The following is a 15702-nucleotide window of genomic DNA, read 5'->3' as shown; positions in this document are numbered from 1 at the left end:
TAATTTTTCATAGCATTTTAGAAAATTACTTAAGATTTGAAATATCATTTTGTAATTCACTTTTAGTGGAAGTAATGTACCAAATACCTATGAGAACAAACAGTTGGGTTTTTGAAAATTACAAGTTCAGATTCAAATTTATTTCTTTGGACAACAAATATTACTTACTTAGTGTTCATTATATGCCAAACAAAGTGTTGGATACAAACAGATTACAATCCAACAGAGTTGTCCGACCTAATTTAAATAAATTAAAATGACTTCATCTGCTTCTGCTTGCTTATTTATTTTCCCTCTGGAAAGAGTCTAATGTACACTAAAATAGGACTTCATTTATTCATTTTTGTGGGAAAGTTTATCTGTTAAGCAGTGTTATACTTGTTTTCTATTTGTAATAACAAGTTAAGGTTTTCAAGTAAAAATTTTCTAATAGAATAGAATATCCTTGCTTTTGTTTTCTCTGGTGCTATTAGAACATATTTTCTAACATTTCTAATTTCAGTGGAGGAAGAATTGTAGATTATAAGTAAACTTGAGTAATTTTCTCTCTATATATATGTATGTATATATTTATACGTATGTATGTATATATTTATTTATATTTTTATGGAAACTATCAGTAAGTACATTCTAGGAAAGGTCGGGCTCCAAAATATCAAAAGAATAATTACTGCTTAAGAAAACACTTCCAATGGAGGTGTCCTGAAGGGGAACCATCCCAGCGGAAGCTCTAAGAACTTTTTCTAGCCTCTCTCTGCTCTTTTTCTCCAGGAACTCAGATTCTCTCTCTGAATAAGGATATGGGTGATCCAGATTGGGCACACACAATTCTGTTGTTTCTTTCTCTTTCATGCCTCCCTCTGTGGCCAGAATATTCATTTGGCAAAATTTATCCTTCCCCCTCCTAGGGTAAGGCTAGTTATTAGACGGGAATATACCAATTAGCTGAATTTGAAAGTCTCTTTAGATGAGGAAGTTTGTAGCATTGAAAAAAGGTGAAGTTAGTCAGCAGCTATCTGACAGATCCTGAAAACAGCATCATTTTGTGGGTTGGGTGTCCAAGTGAGAGAATTTATATAGACCCGTCAAGAACCTGAAGAGAAGTAGGACTTCTCGTTTTGGGAAATTCTCTAGGTTTTAAAGACAAGTGCATATACTTCTAAATTCTCAACATTCTTACATACCAATTAAAGGTATGTAAGAAAATAAAATTCAGTCAGAATATTCCCATTTCTGGGTTGTTTTCTTTAAGTTGATGCATAGTGAAAAAGTGTTCTGGGACACTAGGTAATATTTTCTTTGTATACCTTTTTTTCTTCAGAAATTTAAAAGAAAACCATTATTTTATGAAGCTGGAAATATGCCAGGGATGCAGTGAAAACAAAGGTGAGTTGGTCTTGTTTTTAATAGCCTGATCATTTTACAGTTTGATCCATTTATGGGAGGCGAAAAATGTCTGTTTCACATGACTATCTTTGATTTATTGTGTAACTTATTATTTAACAGAAGTCTGATTTAGATGGAGAAATGATTTTCCAATAGGTACTCTAGACAGATCTAGATGGAGTCAGGTTACTGCTGTTACTGCAGAACATTTCATAGGAGGTCTGTTGAAGAAAACAAGAAAGACATACCCTCTCTGTTCTCCCTCCTTTCTTCACTAAATTGCTCTTTCAAAAACTAGCATCCCTTACTGCTTTACCAAAACCAAGGTTTATAGGACTACAAAGTCTGATCCACATTTTCAAAGCCAGAGATTTTTCAGAGACTATTTTAATTAGGTGGGTTTGTGTGTTCCCCGAATTGATAACAGTTGCAAATATTTTTGCTTTGACAGTAATTGCATACTTAAGTTTGTGAAGGGACACGGCTAGCAATTCTGGTGGTATTAGTAGGCCCAGACTCCAAGTCTCCCAGCAGATGCACCTATTACTTTACATACTGTTTACCCGCTTTTGGTGACATTGAGGCTAACCTTGGAGTCACCTCCCCCGCTGCCACATTCTCCTTTGTCGTACCACCATTTGTTTTTCAATTTGTCCAAGAGGCCTTGTTCATTCAGTTTTAAAACTGCGAGGTTAACAGCATTTCTTGAAACGATAAAACATATTTTGTAAGAAACTGCACAGCTGTTAAGATGTTAGAAGGAATGAGGTCTTAAGCTCTTCTATAAGCTTCTCCCAGTCGCTAAATAAACCTCTCATTTTGCCATCCTGTAGCCCCTTCCACCAGAGTCCAAACCAAAGGCAATTGTAACTCATTTCAAAGTGTATTAAACATGTAGTATTTAGTGCTGTTCTCTTTCACAGTTCATTTATTGTCAAATAACCGCCATCATCATCAACCAATTACATGAACTTTTTTCACAACAGTAATATCTTAAATTTACTATTAATTGAGAAAGAATTGTCTTGAATTCCTTTACCTAGAATGTTAACAACCTAAAAGACTCTGAAATGACAATTTGTTCCCAGAAGGAAAAACATAATGGCATAAACAAACCATTAAACCAGCCACTAATTTTTGTGTACTGATTTCCTGACAATAAAGAGTATGGCTTAATTATTATTCCCTTTATTATTTGTGAGAGTTTAGTTTGAACGTTTGCTTGATTTAGTTCATCTCAGAATCTAGGATTTCCATGTTTAGTTCAGTTTCCTGGCCTGGAAATCATAGGATAGTCAAGAGAAAGGTAATAGCAGCTTTTAGGGAAAAGGTCTTCAATTTGAATTATATGTTGATTCTTAAAACCATTGGATGCTATTTAGAAACTAGGATCACATAGCCAATTTGACTGTTTAAATTAAGTAATTATACTTTAGGAAGTCATGCTGCATGTGATGTAGACTTGGCAAACACCCTAGATTAGATTTTCTCATGTTTATCTCTGTAGGGGAATAGAGATAGCATATTCTAATTATTCTCTAAAAGGATGTAAAAAAGTGTCATAGGCTTTTGCCAGCCATATATTTGGTTTCTTCCTTGCTTTCAAGTTACAATTTTTATGAGGAATTACCTTTTTCAAGAGGTTTTCCCAGCATTTAATGAAATTTCTGTTAAATCTAGAGAATGGTTTGTATACTGAGAGAATTTGGGTATAGTTTGTGCTATGCTATTTGATAAATACTGAGTTTGGGGATTACCTCATGCCAAATGAATTATAAACAAAATAAACAAAACTGCCCCATATTAATGAGTAGCACTTGAACATTGATTTGCAAGTGAAATGTCATTCAGTTGACAAATAAATAGTGTTGCATATTTCACCACTAATCAGCCCCTTAAAGTGTTTATTCTCTTAAAATGTGTTTGTAATATGTCAAGTAAATGATGTTCATTTTCCATGATGTTCATGTTGTGATGGTCTGATCCACTTGGAGAACAAACATTTTCCATGAGTAAGCCATGCACGTTGAGAGTATTAACTGTTTTTAAGAGTTAGACTGCCATTCACTAAATGCTAATAAATAATCTGTTCCCACATTCCCAACTAAGTGCCACCTTAGTGATGTGAAATAGTTAATATACTTCCTGAAGTAAACAATAAGGTTGTCAGTTTAATCACCAAAAGGACCAGACCGAAATGTAGGTGTGAATGAGTATTCAGTAATGCTAGACATCTATTTTTTTTTAAAAATGCTGTTGGGAGAAAGGAATTGTTTTATTTTGTGACCACAAGAAATTAAAATTGTTTTTTAATGATTTCAACCTAACTACTAAAATTTTTATTTGGAGGAAATTATTTTATGATCCTCTAAACTTTAGCCTTATATATATATATATATATATAAGGTTTTTTTTAAATGAAGTGGTATCTCAATTATTTTATGTGTTGGTTTAGACCATTCCTTTCATAAACCTAAAACCATTTCATGAGAGGGTTATTTAACAGGGTTATTAGCCATATCCAAAGACAGTTTCACAGCACAATAGGAAACAGAAAAGCAAAATAAAGGAATGGATACGAAAAAAAAGGCTTTACATTGAAAAAATTGTTTGGAATAAAGCTTTCTACAAAATTATTCTAAGACATTGTCTTTCTAATATCATCTAATAGGCCATGTAAAAACAGTTTAGTTTCACACTGCTTTTCATATATGTGTGTGTATATATATATATATATACATAGATCTATATTTGGTTAGTATAATACACTTGACCAATAGGTAATTCACTGCCCGATTCACAATTAACCCACATGTTTTCCTTCCAGAAACGTGTGGTCCCTCAATAAAGTCTACATTATACTGTGATATGTAAAATTTATTTTTTAAAAATGATATATAGAAGGCATTTAGTAATTCATATTTAGAGATAGTTTTCAGGATTTCAAGATATCTTTGCATGTTTAAACTGCATGTTTTCTGTAATTGTCTGACTAAAGATGCAATATCTAGGTCTAACGGCCTCGTTAAATTTCTATTTAAACTGCAGCATAAATTACATATGTAAGGACCATTTGAACATCTGTTCTATTTTATGAAATGCATTGCTATTACATGTTATTAACAAGAAGAATCATCAATTAACTCAAATATATATATATATACATATATATATATACACATATACATACATATATATATATAAAGTTACTTCACTCATTTTGCCAGACTAGATTAAAAAGTATTTTTTATGCAGGTAAAAGAAAAAGGAACTCTGATGGAGTAATTGTAAGCAAGCCAAGGAAGTCATAAGGAGTCAGGACTTGCTGCAACACATTTTATTATTGCTTTGGAATTTCCTTCATACATTTCAGACATAGATTTCAAAATCAATGTCAGAAACACACACTATTAATAAGGGATATTCTTGTCCTCATTAAGCATCAGAGAAGCTGTAATAGTGGTCTGCCAAGCAGATGAGATAGAAGAAAAATATTGTGGGGTTTTTCTTACATTAATTTTTTATATTTTATTAGATGCAGCTTTTCCAGAATAAACTCAATTGAAATGGATTGTTTTCAATTAAAATTTGAAGAGAGGTGAAACAAGTGACCATATTCTTGCTGGATGTGTAAACCACATTTAAAAGCCCAGATGTATTCACAATGACCTTTTATACATTGAAAAAAGACCCAGGTAACTTACTTATTTATTTGCCTCTGTCATTTTTGCCTTAAGGAAACTCTAGGTTAAAAACAAACAAAGCAAAACAAAACAAAACAAAACCCTCCCTAAACAGCTGTATCCAAAGCGGTGAGGTGATGGGGAACTTGATTCAGGGTTGGAAAGAAAACACTCACCTGGACAAATTCCAGGACCTCTGGAAAACTTCTAACGCCTTTTATTCCTAACATTTCCTTTGATTGAATCCAAGATTGGGAAAAATCCATACCTGATTGCCCTAGTATTTGGACCCATTTTTGTTACTGAGAATCTTGTTGAAATACCACATAAAACGAAAGCTTTGGAACGGGACCTAACAGACCCAAAATTAATTTAATTTGGGATAAATTAATCTAGTGCAAAGTAAGATATTCTTATTGAAAGCATGCTTAATTCAGGCTCACATATTTATCTCTTACTCTCTACCCTTCCATAAATAATTTATCACTAAATTCTATAGATGTAAATATGCTTTTATGCTTCCTTTTGCCTTACTCATTATATTTACTTCTAGACCATATTTCTTATAGTATAGTTTTTCTGTTGGTGAGGTTTTAAAGTTTATATCTGATAAAATGTCTCCCTAAGTAAATAGGAAAAATTTTTAAAGGTTAAGTTTGGTATTTTTATGATTTCCTAGTTTTGAGAATATTATTGTAAAGGACAAATATATAAGGTCTAGACTTTTGTCTGCACATAGAATACTTAGAGCATATATAGTTTGTAGAATAAATAATTTGCAATATTATATTTAGTCTGTTTAAAACAAATTCAGTTCCATTTTAATTCAATAAGATGAATATTTCATTGCTGGTGATGATATGAATAGTGTATGAATTTAATGCAGTTTTTTTATCTACTATATAATTTCGCTAGTGCTTTATTATCCTTATAAGAAAGAATCAATCAATTATTATATACACGCAAAAAGTCTCCTCAGATTTAGGTCTGTGCTGTCCTGATGGAAGTGCTCTTTTCATATTAAACTATCTGTAAAATTTAAATATCTGTTATTAAAATGTCCAGAATATTTACCTAAATGAGACTAGGAATTTTTTTCATAGTCCCCAATACATCTTAATATATTTTTTAAAAACTTAAAAATTGTGTGACTCAACAAGAAATTATTAGACATACAAGAAAATCTCTTTAAAATCAACAAAGGACATAGGTAGATAATTCATATAAGAAGAAATACAAATTATAAAAATAATCTAATCTTACTTGGAATTAAATTAATGTGACTGAAAACAGTGCAAATTCATTTTTTTGCCATTCATATTGGGAAAGATAAAGTCAAGATAATGTTCAATATAAGCAAGGATTTAATAAGATGGGTATTCTCATACTGATGATAGAATTAAAAACTGGAAAGAAATAACATGGCTTTATACAACGAAAGCTTAAAAACAATTCTTACCCTTGATAATTATTTATAGTAATTCCCCTTGAGGAATCAATCTTAAGAAATTAATCAATGATGTTGACAAAGTAACATAATAAATCTCGCAGTATTAAGTTGGTGCAAAAGTAATTGTGGTTTTTGCAATAATTTTTAACCTTTTAAACCTCAATTACTTTTGCACCAACCTATATATTTACATAACAAATATATTTATGTAACAAAACACTGAAAGCAATTTACATGTTCCACAGAAGGAGAATTCAGTAGATTTTGGTGTACAACAGTGGTTCCCAAGCTTGATCTGAACATCAGAACCACTTATTACAAATACAGGTACTCAGGTCTAATCTTGCTATATCAAATTCTTTTGAAGTGGGAGCAGTATATCTACATTTTACAAAGCTCCCAGGTGATGGTATTGATAAGCACCAATAATCCATATGACTGAATGTTTTATGACCATTTAAAATTTTTACTGATGGGAAAATTCTTATAGTATAATGTTAAGTGAAAAAAACAAATTTGTACATTTATTGTGATCTTAACCGGAGAATAAAATATTTTATATGTATGTATATTTACAAGTGTTAGTGGAAAAACATAGCCATGGAGGGATTCCAGTTGATTTGGATTGCATTTTGTTCTTTATGCTTCCCGACTCACCCAAAATTTTCTACATGAGAAGTGATACTTTAATAATCAGTAAAAAATAAACAGAAATCCCTCTCAATTATTTTATAATATAATATCTAATAGAATTGTTGTATGTGAACCAAAATATCCTGGGGGTGCCAAAAAAATGCAAACACATGACTTGTATTTACCTTTTGTTATTAGTAGATATTGAGCATTACAATTTTAATACAGTCTTTTTCCTTTCTTAAAATGTGTCTACATTTTTTTGGCATCCTCTGTATATTCTATTTTGGATAAAAAAAAATGAAGAAGGGATAGAATTTCGGAGTTATTCTTAAGGCTCTAAGAAAAACATTCATTGTTCCTGATTACGTGGTTTACTTTGGTCCACTTGGTTTTGTGTCTCTCACTAGTCACAGGCTGGAGGACATGTCATGAATTTAGCTTCTACAAAAGTACTACTTTATTTGAGGGGAACAGGTCAGGCAGAGAAGTGTAAGTAATGCATCAGTTAGCAGGCCTGCACCATCAGATAGGATCTGCAGGAGGTTAATAGAACTAACTCTCAGTGGCCTAGAGAGAAGACTTGCTGTCACACGTATTTACATAGACAAGGTGAGTTGTTTTCCTAAAACTGAATTAAATGAATGTGATTGTGAATAGACTTGAGTCTTGCTGAGTGGGCCATTTAAAAAAAACACATATGTATATACCTCTGTTTGTAGAAAGAGATTCTACGGCTGGCAACTATATTAGAGACCCTAAGAAAAAAAGTCTTTTTTGATTTTTTTGAAGGAATTTTTAAAAAAGGAATAAAAAAAATCTTCCATCATACCACATATTTACTGTATCCTTTTATGGAAATAAAACTGAAATTCCAGACTGGAAAACTCATTTGATTTAGACTTTGTTATGCAGCAGCCAAATATATGCAGAAACTTTTCCAGGACCACTCTAGTAAGAACATAGCAATTTCATAAAAAAAATTAAATAATAACTCTCTATAGACTATTCATTCTGTGATTTTAATGAGGCTGCATTGTCAGTATTGTCACAAATGTTGCACACATAGAAGTCTATCTCATAAAGCAGGATGAGGAGGTGGGGAGGAGGAAAAATCACCTGTGGTTTTACTTTTGTGGTTTAATTAATGATGTTCCCTCAAATAAAGGTGGATAGAGGAAATTAGCAGAAAAACTGAGTCTTTACAACAAACCCCAGAACTCTGTATAAAGTCAGTTAATAACTCACTGAGAAAAAGAACTGCTTTATTTATCAAAAAATATATAATAAAGAAATAAAAATCAATAGGCTGTGAAATGGTAAAGAGTTAAAAACTAAATATTTCTGACCTTAAGGAAAGGCATTTGGGTTCACAGTTGTACGTTCTATCAGCTCTTTAGGCCTGGAAGAGTAACCAGTTCTCCGAATTATCAATGCTCCACTAAGTTTTCAATTTAACTTGGAGCTTTCTTATTACTTTTCTTCCCAAATTATTCCTTCCAGTAAACAAGCACAAGGCTCTTTTTGCTTCATTGGATTTGTGCACTCATTTCCAAAGGCAGAATTTGAGCTAAATTGCTCTACTTGTATATGCAAACGTTTTTAGAAAAGATATTAAGTTTTCACTTCAGTTTGCTTATGCAATGACAGTTTGCCTAAATGGCACTACTGAATTATAATTTAGTATCAAAATTAGGAGGGAAACTTTTTTTTGGATTAATTGTCTTTGTATTGGATTTTGGATGATATATATGCAATTAAGTTAATATTTAGAGACCTTTGTGTTTCATACTCCAAGTGAATCAAAGAGAACTGAACAGATTAAGTAGCTACTGGGCTAGATTCCAGGAATTGTCTCTAAATTGTGTGCTCTTTGGAATTTGCCTAATTCCTATTTGAGAACTATGTCTGAAGAATGTGATTCTTTGAAGGAACATTATGATTTTTGTGAGGATGTCTGCCAGTAATTTAGCCAGAACACCAGCTAGAGATTGTGATAAATGAAAATTTTAATTATATTTTGTCTTGAGTGTTTTAAAAAAATGTAATCCTTACAAATATTTCATGCCACTTAATTTCATGATTTTGTCAATTTTTGGTAACAGAGTAGAAATTTCTATCCTTCTTTGGGTCATGGACCTCTTATAGAAATCGATGAAAGTTATGGATATTCTTTCAGGAAAAATGCAAACATGCAAAACCACAGACTGGCATACAATTTCAGGGGATTCACAAACCATGGAAGGGCAATCATAAACACTGATAAATGTATGTTCTAGATTTTTAAAATTAACTAATGACTACTTCCAAGTATGTCTATTAAAGGAAGAGAAGTAAAAATAGTTCTATGACCCATGGGAGCGCAGAATGATAACAGAGAAGAGGTTTTTACCCTTTGATTTGGCGAGAAGGAACTTCTCAGGTACTAGCCTCAATTTGTGATAATTCTGTAAGCACATTGTGCATGGGGCGTTTTAAAGGACTATATATTAAATCAATAAAAACTAAGAATAAAAACTGTTTAAAAAATAGTTTTAGTTACCTTTATGTAATTTGAGAAAAATAGCAATTATTCATATTAAATAATGTAAATTTTATTTTATTTGTGGTGGCATTGGGGTGCTCCTTGAGGTTGTATGGAATAAAGTCCCCACCCCAAACCACACTGTTGTTATCATTACCTGTGAGCTAATCATACAAAAGAGGCTTTGTGTCAAGAAGTGACCCCAGCTGCCTAGATTGTGAACTGTTTCACAATATCATTCATTTTAAAAATTATTATTATTCTAAAGTAAAATTTCAAAAATACAAGAGCTGGTGGCTATCACACTCAGTACATGTTCAGCCATAGCAGGTCTTTCATGCAGACGCCTTGCCTGGACCATGAGTGGCTGCATGGACTGCCCCGGTCCCTGAATGGGTTCCTTCATCTCCTAAACTATGCTCCTTATTCTCTTTAGATGATTTCCAGAATTCTACACCATTCAATGGACCACGGATCCATTTCCAACCTTTGCTTATTCTTAAAAAACTTCCATTAACTGTTTTAAAGAACTAGAATCCTAGAAGTTCTGAGTCAAAATGTGGTTTAAAGGCGTTGTCTTCAACCATCTAATTTTACAGATGTGGTCACTGGGGTTTAATGAAAGTTAGGTGACTTGCTCACCAAAGCCCAGCTGGAACGCGAGTCTTCTGCCTTCTGGTCCAGTGCTCTTTCCCCCAGTCCCAGGATCCCTTTGCTTTCTGGTAGTACCCTTTCCTGTGTAGTTAAATGATTTAGTCATCCCTCCTATGGCCCTCTAAGGGAGCTTTTCTTTCTCCTGAGAAATTTGTCAGGCTTGGTAGGGGTGATCTCTGATTAAACTTTGACTCATATATTCCCTGTCAGTTGGCAACTTCTGTCCTCTCTGGCTAAATACTCCTTGAGCTGAGATAAAACTTCAAAGGCAGGTGATCTTGTCAACTGAATTGGTCTTTCCTGAATATCCAAGAAGGAATTACAGTAGATAACTTTCTTTAAAAAGCAATATCAAGAACCTATATGATGACTTGATTTGATTAGATGGTAACATTTGTTTTCTCTCAAAGTTAATAAAACAAGAGAGGTCTAATTTTGATACACACAAGGTTCTTAATGATTTAAGTTCTAATCTTTTAGGATATGTAATTGAGGATCCCCAAGAATAACATCATAAGGAAACTGCCGTATAATAGGTTAGAAAAATTTCTACAGAAGAAATAGAAATGTAAAAACAATAAAGTAACAAAGCCCAATCACAACAACTCAATCTCTGAATTTTCATTTCCCCTCCTTTCCTATAGTTCTTAATTATCCATTAAGAACAGTTTTTCTGAAAAGTAGCTCCCAAATTTATATTTTCATTTCTATTACACAGGCATCACCTTAGTCAAAGCCTTTATCATCTGAGACAAGATCCATTGACTTTCTCAATCCATTCTCAGCTACCCAGAGTCAGAATAACCTTGCTTCTATTCTTGTTTATAGTGCTTTGTCCAAAACCTTTAGTGCTTCATGATTGCCTCCAAGTTACTATGCTATTCTAATTTTTCTTACGTTCAAGGCTTCCCAACAATTTAGTTTACGTATACTTTTAAAGTATAATTTAATTATATTTTATTGAACAGGACATTGTGTCAAGTTCTTCATATTCTCATTGAATCTTCACTGAATCCACATGGCTAGTAAATGGGAAAGGGGGGATTGGAACCCAGGTCTGTCTAACACAGAAGCCCACTCTCTTAACCACCTTAATTTCCCAAATAGACCTTCTCTGCCTCCAGCCAGGTTGGATTCCTTACAGTCCCAAAGATGTTTTATTTAAAAATGACTCCGATCTTATGATGGGAATTTCACCAGGAATTGCTCCTCCCACCCCTCTTAGCTTTTCTAAAGTTCTTACCATTTTCCAATAATCACTCATGACTTATTATTTCAGCTAACATTTATCAATGGGTACATCTAAACCATTTCTTATGAGGCCTTTCCTAGATACTCTAGAATGTTTTTATCTCCTGCTTTTTTAAATTATCTGTTATCTGGAGCACTCACATTTGCTCGGAGTCACATTATTTTATAATGTTATCTCTGTATGTTTTTTTCTCTTTCTTGAAGGCCAGCAACTGTGTCTGATGGTACTTTATACCATTCTCAGTCCTAATGCAGGCCAAGAAATTTAGTAGACATGCAATGACTACATGTAGACTTGATATCTCAGTGAGTTATTTAAGGTCCTACTTTTCAAGCAACCTATTAAAATGAAAGAATACTATGCTGGACAATAAAAGGAAATTCTTCGATCATGGAACCTAATGGATTTTGAGAAGACTTGGTATGAAGAATGTTTTAACACAAAACAAAATAAAATAAAACAAAGCAAAGGGCCTCAAAACTGTCTATTAAATATTGGCAAGAGGGACATAAAAATTACTGACAGTAGCAGTGTGGTTCATTGTATAAACAAAATAATCTAAAAAGGTATTTCAGTGAGGTTATAGATAGTTAAAATGAAGGGACCACTAGTTCAATTATGTAGGTGGACAAGGAAAGAATACTAAATGATAAAATCAAATACAAGTTTTTTGTGAATATCAAGTGAAATATGATACTTCCAACCAAACTCTAAGATAAAAATTCCCACATAATGGTATTTTTATAACTCAGTTCTAACCTACTTCAGTGTAGCAAATAAAGCATGACATTTAGATAATTCTTCTGTTACTAAATTTACTAATTAGAACAGTATGACAGCACATTTTAGAAATTAAAAAGTTGTTTATCATGAACAGATATTAAATGGCAACTCTGGTTTAACTTGATTAAGATTTATTGTACTGTATTTAAATGTGTGTTTAACTCACTAAATATGTCTAGTTAACCTTTATATGCAAATAATTTAAATTTCCCATCAAGTTCCTGAGAGGAGAAATTACTTTCAAATTTTCTTTCTTATTTAAGGTTTCAGGCTCCTTAGTAACAGACTAGTACTTGAATATAACCTAAAATATGTAACTTAAAATGTCTTTTACTTGATCTTGCTTTATCTACCTTAACTTCTGGCTGAGATTTTGGTTAGGTGGGAGAATAATACAAATAGGAAAAGGAAATTGAGTGATAAAAATAAGTCTTATAGAAATAGGGATTGCTAGCTAATGGGATCTTGAAAGGAAGCTGTCTGAACACGCCATTGAAAGAGGGCTCATAGGTAGAAGAGCATGTAGTTTATCTGTTATTCTGTGAAAATAACAAGCCTAGGAATTCGAAGTGCATGTGTCTTTAAAGATTTTAAGTTTATACAATTCTAACGGAAACACAAAGCTGCTTATCTTTGAGAGCAACAGGGCTCATAGTCAGATTTTAAAACAAAATGAATTTTTAACTCTCATTTATTTTTATTGAACAATTTAATGGGGAAAAAGTGACCAAAAGTTTAAATTCTTCAAATAGCCTCACCTACATTTGCTTCTATCAGTGTTAATGCTAGAACATGTCACATAGTCTTTCAGTTATTAGCTTCTTGTCAGAAGTTGGGTACTTCTTAAGTTACCAGTTTGAGCACTACACTTACCTATTTTTAAAATACCTAACAAATTGAATGCAATTAATGTAAGACTAATACTTTTCACTTTACTAAGCAACAACACAAAGGAAAACAAAACGGTGTTCATCTCAATTTCAGGTTATCTGAAAGAACTAAGACACTGCAGAACCACCAACAACAATTCTTTCCCTGAATGAGATTACCGTGAAATATTTCATAAGAATTTATGAAATTGTACACAACAAATCTGCCTGACATTACTAATGTCTCTGCGGATATCGAATTTTAAGACATAAATAGTCTGCTAAAAATATTGTGACATTTTCCCTTTTTTGTATGATTGCTTAGGCAATCCACACATCCGTTATCTTAAAATTCAGGAGTGGATAAATCAGGAATGAATAATATGCCTCAAATATATCCTGTATTTTTCACTGAAGAGTCAGATGAGTGAGAAAGTCAAAATTAGATTCTATTTGACATTTGATATCTGCAAAAAGTTTGATATTATGTTTCTGGACTAGGTGACCATTGCAATGTCATTTTCTATGTCAATAGTGTACATTGGTATTAAAATCAAATTTCTATTTCATATGTGCCTTTTTCTGTATTGTTCCTAATTATATGACCTCTATGGTTCCTGCTCAGAAGACAACAGTCTTCTACAAAAATATATCCTTCTAAAATGATTTCCTTTCATTAAAAAAATCTCAAAAATCCAACTTTAAGGTGATGCCAAGATTCAAATACGTATGTAACAAAATGACAGAAGTGTGTTTCTGAAAGACGACTACTATTTACTGGCAACATATTGCCTGAATTCTCATTTTCTTTGCACATTTCTTCTCCTTCTAAAATTTCCTTTTTTGAGCCCTAAGTGTCTCAGTTACCTGATCCTAAAGCTTTCCTAAAATCTACTTCAGTCACACAAGATCTAGCCTCCTTGGAGGGTAACAATAATGAAGAACTATAACTAGATAGGATCTGGAGCTGGTCCCTCCATATGGTGCACCTTTCTTTTAAAATCTGGATGCTTTTAAAATTTCCTGACTTGTTTCTCACCTTGGTTTTCTCCCCTAAGAAAGGGCAATTTGAAATAAAGTACCAAAGGCAGAGCATACTAATGTTTTCCACTGATAACAACATTAAAATATGAGAGGTAACAATGGAAACTATTAAAAACAATAAAAGATGCCTGGGAAGAGGGTCTATAGCATAAAGAAATACTGCTCAGGACAATATAACCTCTTTTCCCTTTTCTTTTTCTAACCACAGTTCTATACAGTACCTTAAAAACCTCATTAAGTCTATATTGCTTCACACCAAAAGTCTAGCCTGACCATATTTCAAATTATATGTTATTTAAAGTATGCCAGCTTCTTCTTTTAATAAACATTTCTTAATGATGATATATTTTCTATACAAACACTTTAAATTTTAGTTTTAACATTTTTGTAACCCCATTACTCATTATGGTTTGGTTGTCATTTACTATCCATATTCTAATATAGAGAAATTAACAGCTGATGACAATTTTCTAAGGCCTATGGAAGAATCTAATCTTACATGGAAGATTGACACTGATATTTAATAATGATGGAAAATATAAATGCATTAGCACATAACTGATATGACTTGTGTGAAGGTTTTAATTTTTCTTGCTACAACATTTGTAAGTGGATGTTCAAATAACCATTACGCACAGATGGCAAGTTGGTTTCCTAATGCTGGTGGGATAAGAAATATATAAGTATAAAGAAAAAGGGATTAAAAAATAGGTGGGGGAGGGGTTTCCTTCAAACGGATGGAACCCATTCTTTTGAAAGAAAACTCCCCTCTTACCTTGGTCCTGGAGCTGGTTAGTTCTCCTCTGTCCTCCTCCTAGGGGAGAAATACCCAAAGTTAAACAATAATAGAACATGGTCTTGTATTAAAGTCAAGTTCAGTTCTGGCCAACCCCTTCCTCAGGTCTCACAAGACACTACCAACTGCCTGATATAATGGGGCATTCATTGAATCAAATTTAAAATCCATTTTAAGGATTAAGCCAAAGGGGAAAGAACATTAGCTGTGTAAGGAGGACAAATTGCCTGATTTTCAGTCAGTCTCTTTTGTCAGAGCTCCAATAAGCTGAAGACTGACTTAGAGCAGGGGAATTCATGGAAGGGCATTACCTGGGTAATTTTTATCAGCTGGACCAAATCATGTGGGGGCGAGGGGGGGTGTGTGTGTCGTGGGAGCACTTAGAGTTCCTTAGGGAGAAGGAGGCATGCTGTGGTGTTCTCAGCCCATCTCCCTGATGGCCTTCACGTTTTTTGAGCGTAAAATGATAATGCTACAAGCAACACTGTGTTTGGAGTGGTACTAAATCTGATATGAAGAAGAATTATTGTAAAAATGAAAAAAAAATCTAAAGGGTCATTAAATGGGAGGGTTAGGAGTAAGTCTGAGAGACGGGTATTATCAGAAACTATGTGCTTGCTTTTTTTAT

General features: G+C 33.0%; 1 protein-coding gene across 5 annotated transcripts in view; it reads right to left on the bottom strand.

Annotated features, from left to right (window-relative positions):
• The window catches only part of GRIA4 (glutamate ionotropic receptor AMPA type subunit 4), a 368916-nt gene that overhangs the window by 13173 nt on the left and 340041 nt on the right, over window positions 1-15702 (bottom strand). For 2 of the 5 annotated variants that reach the window (XM_033120550.1, XM_033120548.1), the window contains exon 15: window positions 1976-2090. The exons of 2 other annotated variants lie outside the window; for them this stretch is intronic. In XM_033120550.1, the coding sequence (XP_032976441.1) occupies window positions 1976-2090 (115 nt within the window). Of the gene's footprint in view, window positions 1-1975; window positions 2091-15053; window positions 15093-15702 lie in introns of all 5 variants that reach the window. One more of the 5 variants, XR_004424402.1, reaches the window with a different exon arrangement.

Source organism: Rhinolophus ferrumequinum, chromosome 11, assembly GCF_004115265.2.
Source record: "Rhinolophus ferrumequinum isolate MPI-CBG mRhiFer1 chromosome 11, mRhiFer1_v1.p, whole genome shotgun sequence".
Lineage (NCBI taxonomy): Eukaryota > Metazoa > Chordata > Mammalia > Chiroptera > Rhinolophidae > Rhinolophus > Rhinolophus ferrumequinum.
The sequence above is the reverse complement of the archived record's forward strand: the minus strand, read 5'-3'. Positions and strand labels throughout refer to the sequence as shown.